The sequence below is a fragment of the Dendrobates tinctorius genome, unplaced genomic scaffold, assembly GCF_039654945.1.
Source record: "Dendrobates tinctorius isolate UK_male_01 unplaced genomic scaffold, ASM3965494v1 ptg000250l, whole genome shotgun sequence".
In the NCBI taxonomy this organism is placed as follows: domain Eukaryota; kingdom Metazoa; phylum Chordata; class Amphibia; order Anura; family Dendrobatidae; genus Dendrobates; species Dendrobates tinctorius.
This window is the reverse complement of record NW_027361917.1, coordinates 5096326-5109472: the sequence shown is the minus strand read 5'-3', so window position 1 is coordinate 5109472 and position 13147 is coordinate 5096326. Positions and strand designations below refer to the sequence as shown.

The 13147-nt window shown below is 44.6% G+C and overlaps 1 protein-coding gene across 3 annotated transcripts in view; it reads left to right on the top strand.

Moving 5' to 3' along the window:
* The window catches only part of SLC24A3 (solute carrier family 24 member 3), a 592036-nt gene that overhangs the window by 372603 nt on the left and 206286 nt on the right, over positions 1-13147 (top strand). For all 3 annotated transcript variants that reach the window (XM_073557431.1, XM_073557430.1, XM_073557429.1), the window contains exon 6: positions 519-622. In XM_073557431.1, coding sequence (XP_073413532.1) covers positions 519-622 — 104 coding nt within the window. The remainder of the gene's footprint in view (positions 1-518; positions 623-13147) is intronic.

Genomic DNA, 13147 nt, shown 5'->3' with positions numbered 1-13147 from the left:
TCCTCTCCAGCCCTGCCTGGGGCTTTGCAGTGATATAGAATTCTAGGATTTACCCAGACTGCTGGGGGGAAGAGTCAGAGGAAACCCTAAAGCAGCCAATATAATATGGACAGGATATTGCCTGAAGAATAAAACCCAGCCCTATCGGTTAAGGGAGGGTGTAACGAGAGGATGGACGAAAAACCCATCTTGTGGGGTTGCATAACATGACTCATAAGTCTGGAGCACTTACATTCAACCCCTTACTAGTACACTACATTCCAATGATGACTACTGAAGGGAAAAGAGACTAATCACGTGATGTCATTGACCTAATGGAAAAAAGAAACATTATCTGGGTAGAGGGGCAAAATAAGCAATTGTAAGTAGACAGTGCTGTATAGTATAATATGATGATTGCAATATATTAAGTGGTTACAAATTTTGATGGGATGGGTGTTTCTTTAATGTTTCATCTTTGACATTTTCACTTACAAACATTTGTGGGACTTCAAATTAATAAAGAATCCTTCTTATAGGAGTGTTCATCACAAAGGGAGATGTGGGAGTTGGAACCATCGTTGGTTCGGCTGTATTCAACATACTATGTATAATTGGAGTCTGTGGCCTGTTTGCAGGACAGGTAAGACCTCATTACATTTGACAGTTACAAATATTTTAGTCTTCATTTTGAAATTGTACTTTACGCTTTTTTATAATATTTTTTTTTTTAAACCGGTATACAAAACACATTAATACTAGAGATGAGCAGATTGATCCACAGCGAATCAACTTATTTCCTCAAATTCGCAGGCCCTCACAAATTGGAACACTTTGTGGTTCAGATCCCTTCTGGCAAAAGTCTCTAGTTGATCAGTTTACTAGCCTTCTCTGTGGACCCTGCACTGCTTTTGTGGGGTGTATGCTCCCTCTCTTTGAAACTTACCAAGGATCACAGGCCCCCATGACATCACAGGATAACACTGCCCTGAGAACTGCTGGCGCTGAGCCCCGCTCCCTGCATGCAGGGCTTTACTGACATCACAGGATCACACTGCCCGAGAACAGCTGGCGCTGAGCCCCGCTCCCTGCATGCAGGGCTTTACTGACATCACAGAATCACACTGCCCCGAGAACTGCTGGCGCTGAGCCCCGCTCCCTGCATGCAGGGCTGTACTGACATCACAGAATCACACTACCCCGAGAACTGCTGGCGCTGAGCCCCGCTCCCTGCATGCAGGGCTTTACTGACATCGCAGAATCACACTACCCCGAGAACTGCTGGCGCTGAGCCCCGCTCCCTGCATGCAGGGCTTTACTGACAGGTTATGGTTCCTCAAAGCACAGACCGGAGATCCCTGTGCTCTGTGCTTTGAATGTACTGTAGTAAAAAAATAAGGAACTGGTGGCCACATGACGGCTCAGAAACAGAGCAGAAGTTTATCAGCAAATATATTATGAGGTTTCTTCATTTCTCACAGTCTTTACAGTGTTTTAGTAATCTGTGTAACTGGAAAACCCCTTTAATGTACAGTTTTGAAGCAATACATTCAATGGTAATACACAGTGTATAATACTCTTCAGTTTCTAAAGATAAACTTAGATTATTTTTTGTTTCTTTATAACTTCCACCCATCAATAAATGTCATTTACTTTGAAACAGGTTGAATGGGTTGTGACTTTCATGTTTTTCCTTCATTGTTGTGCTTCTTTTCTATGCTCAGTCTTTTTATCTCGTTTATTCTCCAATTGCTTTCTAGGCCATTTTCATATTTTACATCTAAGCCCCAAAGTCTTTGAAAGCTGTGATGTGTTTCTCTCATAAATCAGCTCAGTGGTGCCGGGGTCTGATAGCTTCTGCTTTATTTTTGACCTATATATTTTATTACCTTTTCTGTTATTCTATGTAAAGGAAGATCATTTAGTCTCTTTTTACTTATAATCACAGTACCAAGTATTTCCTTTTATTCATGAACTTGGATTATAAGATTTACTAGTTGATTATGTAATATCCACCCATTAGGCAAATGTTTGGTTAAAGTGAAAATATGTTTAATTTCTTCAGTGGGTATATTAGTCCTGTGAGCAATGGTTACATTCGGGTAAATTTATCAGGACTGGTGATTAATATGCCAGTCGTGAACCTCTAGTCTGCTGGAGAAAGGTACCCCAAATTTATTAGCATGGTTCCTAATAAATTTGGCTTATCATTGGGTTGCCCGGGTGCCGTAAGCTGGCATAGGTTTCAGCCGCAATGTACGCTACAGCTTATTTTTTGCAAAATTATGGCTACACAATTCACAGAAAATACAGCATTAAAATCAAATACAATGTATGTCAGTGGGGTTTATTAATTTGCAGCAGATTCTGTTCTGTTTAGTTTTTACCCAGTGTGTGAACTCGGCATAACATTTTATTAGGCACTCATAATGGTCTGAAATCTCTTACTTGTAAAAATTAGATATTAATTGTATAGCCATGAGCAACTAGATTATTATTATTACTAGCTGAAGAGCCCGGCGCTGCCCGGGCATAGTAACTAACTGTGGTTAGTTATAACAAATTATAATTATCCTCCATCCCATAGTCCCGTGCCCATATACCCATCATATATATCCACCATCCCATAGTCCCGTGCCCATATACCCATCATACATATCCTCCATCCCATAGTCCCGTGCTCATTTACCCATCATACATATCCGCCATCCCATAGTCCCATGCCCATATACCCGTCATACATATCCTCCATCCCATAGTCCAGTGCCCATATACCATCACACATTCTCCATCCCATAGTCCCGTGCCCATATACCCGTCTTACATATTCTCCATCCCATAGTCCTGTGCCCATATACCCATCATACATATCTTCCGTCCCATAGTCCAGTGCCCATATACCCATCACACATCCTCCATCCCATAGTCCCGTGCCCATATACCCATCATACATATCCACCATGCCATAGGCCCGTGCCCATATACGCGTCATACATATCCTCCATCCCACAGTCCAGTGCCCATATACCCATCACACATCCTCCATCCCATAGTCAACCATTATGACATCATAATGAGGGGCGGGGCTTGATACATGCACACTGTTTCCCCATTATGTAGATAGGGGCATTATGACATCATAATGAGGGGCGGGGCTTGACGCGCACACACTTTTTCCCCATTATGTAGACAGGGGCAAAATTGTTTGGTGAATTGGAACGCGAATTGGAAATTTCACCTCACAACATAGCTTAGGATGCTCTCGGGGTCCAGACGTGTGACTGTGCCAAATTTTGTGGCTGTAGCTGTGACGGTGCGGATGCCTATCCCGGACATACACACACACACACACACATACATACATACACACACACTTTGAGCTTTATATATTAGATTATACATTTTTATAGCGCCATTTATTCCATGTTGCTTTACATGAGAAAGGGGCAAATATAGACAAGTACAACAAACATGAGCAAAACAAGGCACACATGTACAGAAGGAGAGATGACCATGCCCGCGAGGGCTCACAGTCTACAGGGGATGGGTGAGGATACACTAGGAGAGGGTAGAGTTGGTCGTGTGGCGGTCCATCAGACTGAGGATCACTGCAGGTTGTAGGCTTGTTGGAAGAGTTGAGTCTTCAGGTTCCATTTGAAGGTTTCCGTGGTAGGCGAAAGCCTGATTTGTTGGGGTAGACAATTCCAGAGTATAGGGGAAGCACGAGAGAAGTCTTGTATGCAGTTGTGGGAGGAAGAGATGAGAGGGGAGTAGAGAAGGAGATCTTGAGAGGATCGAAGGTTGCATGTGGGTAAGTACCGGGAGACGAGGTCACAGATGTATGGAGGAGACAGGTTGTGGATGGCTTTGTATGTCATAGTTAGGGTTTTGAATTGGAGCCTCTGGACAATAGGAAGCCAGTGAAGGGCCTGGCATAGAGAAGAGGCTGGGGAATAATGGGGAGACAGGTGGATTAGACAGGCAACAGAGTTTAGGATGGATTGGAGTGGTGCCAGGGTGCTAGAGGGGAGACCAGAGAGTCGGAGGTTGCAGTAGTCGAGGCTGGAGATGATAAGGGTGTGCACTAGTGTTTTTGTGGTTTCATAGTCAAGGAATGGAAATAGATAAAGTAAATCAAGGAATGGAACTAGATAAAGTAAATCAATCTCCATATGTTATAATACAACAAGCTGCATACATTATTAAATATATCTCTTAAACCTGATGAGGCCAGTGTATTCACTTCTTAGTTTTGAGAACAGCTTCATACAGGTGACTCCAACCTAAAGGATATGAGTTTCTAGCAAAAATTGGGTACTGTTCTTCTTCCCCCTTACTCACAAGTTATCACCAGATCTTCCTCTTTTAACTAAAACAGCACTACTGCATTATGTATACAGCAATTATCGCCAATCAGTAACATATTAGTTGTCGATCTGTTGCGTACATGATGCAGCAGAGCTGCAAAAACTCACTCTTCTCCAGTGAGGGGGTGTCATGATCACGTGTGTCCGGTCGCAGATGATACCGCAAGGCGAACCCATAACACACGTGACCCTGGATACACCGCCTCCAGTGGGGCGAATTTAAATAATAGAACGTGCAGGTGGATACGCCGCCACCACCTGGCGAATTTAGGAATTACACGTTAACATATGCATTTCTGGAAACACCGCCTCCAGTACGGCGAATTTAAATAATAAGGGGGGAACCTGGGAAACTTTAACAATGGTGGGCCCTGCGATAGGGAATGGGGACATGGAGACCTCCTAAGCTCCCCTGAGCCAGTGTCCCTGCACTCCTAGCATTCCCTATACAGGCTCCGAACCTGTCGCCGCACGCGTGCCTCAAAACCCTGGCTCGCCCTGCGCCTAAACCCTCACTAGGGACTAGGTCGGTGCGGAGACTAATCCCACCACTGCACTAATAACACACATGAGGAAAGACGACAATACAGGGGGAAACACCACTTATCTTTGCTCTGTTGCGTACGCTCCTAGCAACAGAGCCCACCACCTGTGTGCATCTTCTCCTCCACCCTGATCCATCACCATAACTGGATCCATCACCATCGTGCAGCCTGGGAGCAGAGTCCATCACCACTTGCAGCAGTCCAGTACACAGAGTCCCAAGATGAGTCCAGCCTCTGCCAAGAATCCAAGCATGCTCGAGTCCAGTTCTCAGCAACCAAGTTGAGCATGCTGAGTGCAACTCTCTTCCTAGTCGCCACTCCTCTAAGCCATGCCCGCACTTCCCGCCGACACCATAAACTGCGACTCCACCAGCCCATGCCAGTCCTTCCTGCAGACACCATTAGCTGGCACTCGTTCCCTCTGGCTGACTGCGCAGGACTCCTATCCAGCTCCATCCTTCCACCAGGCTCTCCAACAACTAAGCAAGGAATATCACCAGCAGTGAGTGAACACCCTGAGACCCATTTATAGCCCCACACCTGAACCATAATTAAGTGCAACCTAACCTAAGGTGCAATACCACTAACCACCACCTGGTACAGTCAAAACACCTTTGAACTTAACCAAAGTAAAAAAAAGTTCACTTTGTGCTTTTAATACCGCCAGATCCAACACTGGATCATGACAGTACCCCCTCCTTAATGAGGGGCCTCCGGACCCTCAAGACCACCCCTCATTAGGGAAACACCTACAGCGGGGACGCCCAGACCCTGAGTTCACCCCACCACTACCTGACACTTCAGGTTTATGACAAACACCGCTGATATTGGCAATAAAGTTCCTTTTGGAGGCACCACTCATCTCCACAGCGCCGACCTGGGGAACGAGATAATGTATGTGTATGGTTGCTCAGAGCTGATCAGACTCCACAACACATTTCCACAAGATGTTTTTTGGTGGCACCCATACATGCTCGTTCACACACAGGTCCGGACCTGAACGTTTATTGCACACATACATTTGTCATTTTTTGGTGAACTCACTCTGGACTTGACAACAGAGGCATCCCCCTGTGTCACCACACTCACACCCCCGCTATTCACCAAGGGAAACCACCCACCAACCCTTTCACCATGAGGACTGCACCTCCTAGGGTTGGTTAATGGCGAGGGTAGAGATTTGTCCCTACTCCCCCGCAGCACACACCAGGAGGAGAAGGGGACCGGGAAATGGAGGAAATATACTCTCGCTGGTCGCCTCCACACGACCAGGAGGGCGGCTTCTTCGATGGTATGAAGATTTGGTGTGAAACCCCGCGGACTATCACACCAGTCAGCTCACCACAGGGGCGTACCCCTTCACCTCGGGGAATACCAGGCAGCTCCGTGGGGCACCATTCCTCCCACCTGCCTGGGTGCGCCCGCCTGCATGAACCAGTCCTGCTCCCCAGCAGCGACTCTAGGGGGTTTTAGTACCATAGCTGCAGGAATATGGAGGAAAATATATATACTCGCTGGTCGCCTCCACACGACCAGGAGGGGCGGCATCGAAGATTTGGCATGAGCCCCGCGGACTATTCACAAATCTGCTCACTAGAGGGACGTACCCCTTCACCTCGGGGAATACCAGGCAGCTCCGTGGGGCACCATTCCTCCCACCTGCCTGGGTGCGTCCCCTGCAAGAGCAAGTCCCGCTCCCCAGCAGCGACTCTAGGGGCTTTTGCCAGACCGCAGCCGCAATTTTTGTTTCTCTGGTTATCTGAGCAGAGGCCCCAGACCCTGATAACTGCTGCTGCAGCGGCTTAAACACACCTTGCCGCTCCCCACTGCACCTCAGTGAGGCCCGGCAGCAATTACCACTGGTCTCCACATGGCCAAAGCTCACCAGAAAAAAAAGTAAGGGCTGGTGATAATGTCATGATCACGTGTGTCCGGTCGCAGATGATACCGCAAGGCGAACCCATAACACACGTGACCCTGGATACACCGCCTCCAGTGGGGCGAATTTAAATAATAGAACGTGCAGGTGGATACGCCGCCACCACCTGGCGAATTTAGGAATTACACGTTAACATATGCATTTCTGGAAACACCGCCTCCAGTACGGCGAATTTAAATAATAAGGGGGGAACCTGGGAAACTTTAACAATGGTGGGCCCTGCGATAGGGAATGGGGACATGGAGACCTCCTAAGCTCCCCTGAGCCAGTGTCCCTGCACTCCTAGCATTCCCTATACAGGCTCCGAACTTGTCGCCGCACGCGTGCCTCAAAACCCTGGCTCGCCCTGCGCCTAAACCCTCACTAGGGACTAGGTCGGTGCGGAGACTAATCCCACCACTGCACTAATAACACACATGAGGAAAGACGACAATACAGGGGGAAACACCACTTATCTTTGCTCTGTTGCGTACGCTCCTAGCAACAGAGCCCACCACCTGTGTGCATCTTTTCCTCCACCCTGATCCATCACCATAACTGGATCCATCACCATCGTGCAGGCTGGGAGCAGAGTCCATCACCACTTGCAGCAGTCCAGTACACAGAGTCCCAAGATGAGTCCAGCCTCTGCCAAGAATCCAAGCATGCTCGAGTCCAGTTCTCAGCAACCAAGTTGAGCATGCTGAGTGCAACTCTCTTCCTAGTCGCCACTCCTCTAAGCCATGCCCGCACTTCCCGCCGACACCATAAACTGCGACTCCACCAGCCCATGCCAGTCCTTCCTGCAGACACCATTAGCTGGCACTCGTTCCCTCTGGCTGACTGCGCAGGACTCCTATCCAGCTCCATCCTTCCACCAGGCTCTCCAACAACTAAGCAAGGAATATCACCAGCAGTGAGTGAACACCCTGAGACCCATTTATAGCCCCACACCTGAACCATAATTAAGTGCAACCTAACCTAAGGTGCAATACCACTAACCACCACCGGGGACAGTCAAAACACCTTTGAACTTAACCAAAGTAAAAAAAAGTTCACTTTGTGCTTTTAATACCGCCAGATCCAACACTGGATCATGACAGGGGGCCACAGAGAGTTGTTGGATCCTGCTCTGCATGTTAGGATTTCACAAACCAAAAGTTCTCAGACAAGTTTTGCTCTTGGTTCTTTAGGGATTCTTCTGGGAATTTTTTAATGAATGTCATTTATTGACTGTGGCTATCCACTGATTTCTTAAAGCATCACTCCAGCGGTTTTTTTTTTATTTATTTCAGTGCTAGAGTGGTGCATCTAATGTAAGTTCCCTGCCCCTACTAATATACCATACTTACCCGCCACTATCTTCAGCTTTTCCCAGTTCCTCTCCATTCCCAAGGTACCATATTGTGACCGCAACTTTTTACTGACTGTAAGTCAAAGGTAATAGTCATAAGCTGTCAATGTAAGTCTATTTTTGCCTCGTTTGGGCTCTTAAAGACTTACATTGAGAAGAGACCTATGGATCGACCAGCAAATGCTGGAGAGATCCAGCTTGTCACAAACTGCAGCGACTGCAAAAGCCCCAATAACAGATAAAGACGGTGGTTGGTGAATATAATTTTAGAGCACGAAACTTATATTAGTGACATCACTCGAACTCTGAAATAAAAAAAAAAAACACTGGAGTGGTGCTTTAAATAAGAAGGGTAACCCCAGACTTGTGATAGGCACCCTGTAGTGTCACACTGTGATGTTCTTTGGTAAGGAAGGGTGGCCTCAAATTGTCCCTGGAACTGGAAATCTAACTATCCCTGTCCCAAGGGTACTCTTGAAGGTAGAGAGGCCAGAGTCTCCAACCTTACAATGCTCCTGTTAAACCCTGATCTTCCTCCTTCAACACCCCATGAGGAATGGGACCGAAATGTAAAATAAACAAGACAGAAAGACAAAACCAGGACAACAGAAAACATTTATCATACAAAAGCTTTAACCAACAAAAGGGAGGAGGATAGGGACAGGGAGGAATAAACCAAATGGGAACAGGGACCAGGAGATAAACACACACGTACTACAGCAATCCACAGAACATTACTACAACAATTCTTTTCGAACCATTAGCTTTAGCACACAGCACAGGAAAACAAATCTTTCACCAGCAGGGATAGGAAGTACTGACCACTTTTTATAGGAAGAGGTAATGACCAGATCAGAAGCAGCTGAAATGTAGCTGCATGTTTCTGACCAGCATAGAAAGGGTTGTTAACCTCTTCAGCACCAGAGGAAACTAAATCCATTTAATTTGGGACACAAATCACACCATCTCTAAAGAAGACCTGCGATTCAATACCCGGCATCACTGTCTAACTTCAGGTCTTCCAGGAGGACGTGACAGCTTAATGCTGTCTTATACAGAAAAAAAGACAGCAATTTGGCTCGTGCTTCATGAATCAGCTTTTAAGGAGTTACTCCCATGTGCCATAATACATTGACATCTCTCTCAAGAATGAGGCCCCTGTCACACGCTGCTGGGAAGAGAAAGGTGCTAGATATGCAAGGCTCTATCCATTACTTGTTTGGGAGTTTTGAAATTTGATGATCATTCATGCTTGCCAGTTTTTCAGATCTCTTTGGTATGTCATTAATGTCTCATAAAGGTAAAATTCTTAAACGTGTGTCACCTTTCTAGACCTTGAAGGGGGTTCAAAACAAGAGACAGGATATAACATTTTCAACTAACTACTTGATAAAAATCAATACAATCATAAATAATTGTAATACTAATCTTAAATATTGGATATTAAATTAAAAAAAAATTAATTCTGTTCAGCATATTTTGATATAATTTCATGTATCATTTAGCACTGTTTGCATGAATTTCAGGAAAAAAATGAAATTAATATTGCTCTAGAATTGTTTATTGGAGAGATTACGATTTATTTATTTATTTTGTTCGCTGTTTAGTGCTTCCATAAGGCTATCTTGCATGAGGCCTAATCTTTTAAGCTTTAATTTCACTGACAGAAAGTAAATCAGACTTGTACCGTCACTGTCCACTGGTTGTGTGATTACATTTTAGAGTTTTTTTTATTTTAGACCGTAACCCGCTTTATTTGTAAAAGAAGACAAAAACATTGAAATTAATGCTGAAATATTGCATAAGTCCACGTTTCTGATAAAAGTAGCAAGCTATAGTCATTATACATAAGTTTCATACACATTGCATTGTAAATTGCGTTAATATAGTTATAGGTAGGGAGGTATTGTTGTCCATTGGTGCATATGTGTACTCTTAAGAGTTAATCTGAGGGGGGCTTGTTGGCGCATCTGTGCTTATGCTACATATAGGCTTGGAGATGAGTCAGGATTTGTGTATTGGTTCCTACAGGGGGCCCACCAGAGAATTTGAAGGCTCCCCGACAGACTAGTCCAAGCCTGCCAAATACTAAGTAGTGTTTTCCCTCTTTAGACTAGCAGAATAGCCATGTTTTTGGTGTGCGATGAGGGACATAAGGTATGAATTGACCAATCACCTGTCTCCACCAGCTGTTCCCATCGCCTTGTTACACCCCCCTTCTTGTGTAGTTCTGATTTATTTATTTGGTGAGGATGAAGAATTAGGAAGATGGCTCTTACATCTAAAACATGCATTTTATTGCTTTATATATTCACATGTACTACTTATTTAAGAAAAAATAAAATGCTAAAAAATCTTTAAAGGGAATCTGTCACCCTTTTTTTTTAATATGAGCTGCCACCACCGACATTGGGGGCTTATCTACAGCATTCTGTAATGCTGTAGGTAAGCCCCCGATGTAACCTGAAAGAGAAGAGAAAGGAGTTATATTATACTCACCGGGGGGCGGTCCGGTCTTGGTCCGATGGGTGTTGCGGTCTGGCGCCTCCCATCTTCATACGATGCCGTCCTCTTCTTTCCTTCCTGTCGTGGCTCTGGCGTAGGCGCACTGCTCTGCCTTGTTGAGGGCAGAGCAGAATACTGCAGTGCGCAGACGCCGGACCTCTCCTGTCGCCTGCGCACTGCAGGACACTGCTCTGCCCTCAATGGGGAAGAGCAGTGCGCCTGCTCTGGAGACACAACAGGAAGGAAAGAAGAGGATGGCATCGTATGGCGATGGGAGGCGCCGAACCGGATGGCGACACCCATCGGACCCTACCGGACGCCAGGGCGAGTATAATCTAACTCTTTTTTCTAATTTTTCAAGTTACATTGGGGGCTTATCTACAGCATTACAGAATGCTGTAGATAAGCTCCTGATGTCGGTGCCCGGCAGCTCATATTTGAAAAGAGGGGTGACAGATTCCCTTTAATAGCTGAATATATTAGGTTTTGGAAATTGGTATCTCAACCAGAATGTTTGTCTTTAATTACATGGGCAAACAACTGATCCATGTATGGGTTGGGTGTCAGAGCCCAACCAATCTGATACAGATGACGTATGCTAAGAACTGATCATCAAAAAAAAAAAAAAAAAAAATATATATATATATATATATATACAGTCATATGTTAACGTTTGGGCACCCCTATTAATGTTAACCTTTTTTCTTTATAACAATTTTGGTTTTTGCAACAGCTATTTCAGTTTTATATATCTAATAACTGATGGATTCAGTTATATTTCTGGATTCAAATGAGGTTTATTGTACTAACAGAAAATGTGCAATCTGCATTTAAACAAAATTTGACCGGTGCAAAAGTATGGGCACCCTTATCATTTTCTTGATTTGAACACTCCTAACTACTTTTTACTGACTTCCTGAAGCACTAAATTGGTTTTGTAACCTCATTGAGCTTTGAACTTCATAGCCAGGTGTATCAAATCATGAGAAAAGGTATTTAAGGTGGCCACTTGCAAGTAGTTCTCCTATTTGATTCTCCTATGAAGAGTGGCATCAAGGGCTCCTCAAAACAACTCTCAAATGATCTGAAAACAAAGATTATTCAACATAGCTTTTCAGGGGAAGGATACAAAAAGTTGTCTCAGAGATTTATCCTGTCAGTTTCCACTGTGAGGAACATAGTAAGGAAATGGAAGAACACAGGTACAGTTCTTGTTAAGCCCAGAAGTGGCAGGCCAAGAAAAATATCAGAAAGGCAGAGAAGAAGAATGGTGAGAACAGTCAAGGACAATCCACAGACCACCTCCAAAGACCTGCAGCATCATCTTGCTGCAGATGGTGTCACTGTGCATCGGTCAACAATACAGCGCACTTTGCACAAGGAGAAGCTGTATGGGAGAGTGATGCGAAAGAAGCCGTTTCTGCAAGCACGCCACAAACAGAGTCGCCTGAGGTATGCAAAAGCACATTTGGACAAGCCAGTTACATTTTGGAAGAAGGTCCTGTGGACTGATGATACAAAGATTGAGTTGTTTGGTCATACGAAAAGGCGTTATGCATGGAGGCAAAAAAAACACAGCATTCCAAGAAAAACACTTGCTACCCACAGTAAAATTTGGTGGAGGTTCCATCATGCTTTGGGGCTGTGTGGCCAATGCCGGCACCGGGAATCTTGTTAAAGTTGAGGGTCGCATGGATTCAACTCAGTATCAGCAGATTCTTGACAATAATATGCAAGAATCAGTGACGAAGTTGAAGTTACGCAGGGGATGAATATTTCAACAAGACAATGATCCAAAACACCGCTCCAAATCTACTCAGGCATTCATGCAGAGGAACAATTACAATGTTCTGGAATGGCCATCCCAGTCCCCAGACCTGATCATCATTGAACATCTGTGGGATGATTTGAAGCGGGCTGTCCATGCTCGGCGACCATCAAACATAACTGAACTGGAATTGTTTTGTAAACAGGAATGGTCACAAATACCTTCATCCAGGATCCAGGAACTCATTAATAGCTACAGGAAGCGACTAGAGGCTGTTATTTTTGCAAAAGGAGGATCTACGAAGTATTAATGTCATTTTTATGTTGAGGTGCCCATAGTTTTGCACCGGTCAAATTTTGTTAAAATGCACATTGCACATTTTCTGTTAGCACAATAAACCTCATTTGAATCCAGAAATATAACAGAGTCCATCAGTTATTAGATATATGAAACTGAAATAGCTGTTGCAAAAACCAGAATTGTCATAAAGAAAAAAGGTTAACATTAATAGGGGTGCCCAAACTTTAACATATGACTGTATATATATATACATACATACAGTATGTCTTGGACACCCTCTTTAAAGGAAATCTGTCACCCAGTTTTTGCAACCTAATCTGATAGCAGCATAAAGTAGAGACAGAGACCCTGATTCCAGTGATGAGAAACTTACTGGACTGCGCATTATAGTTTTGTTTTATCAGCAGAACA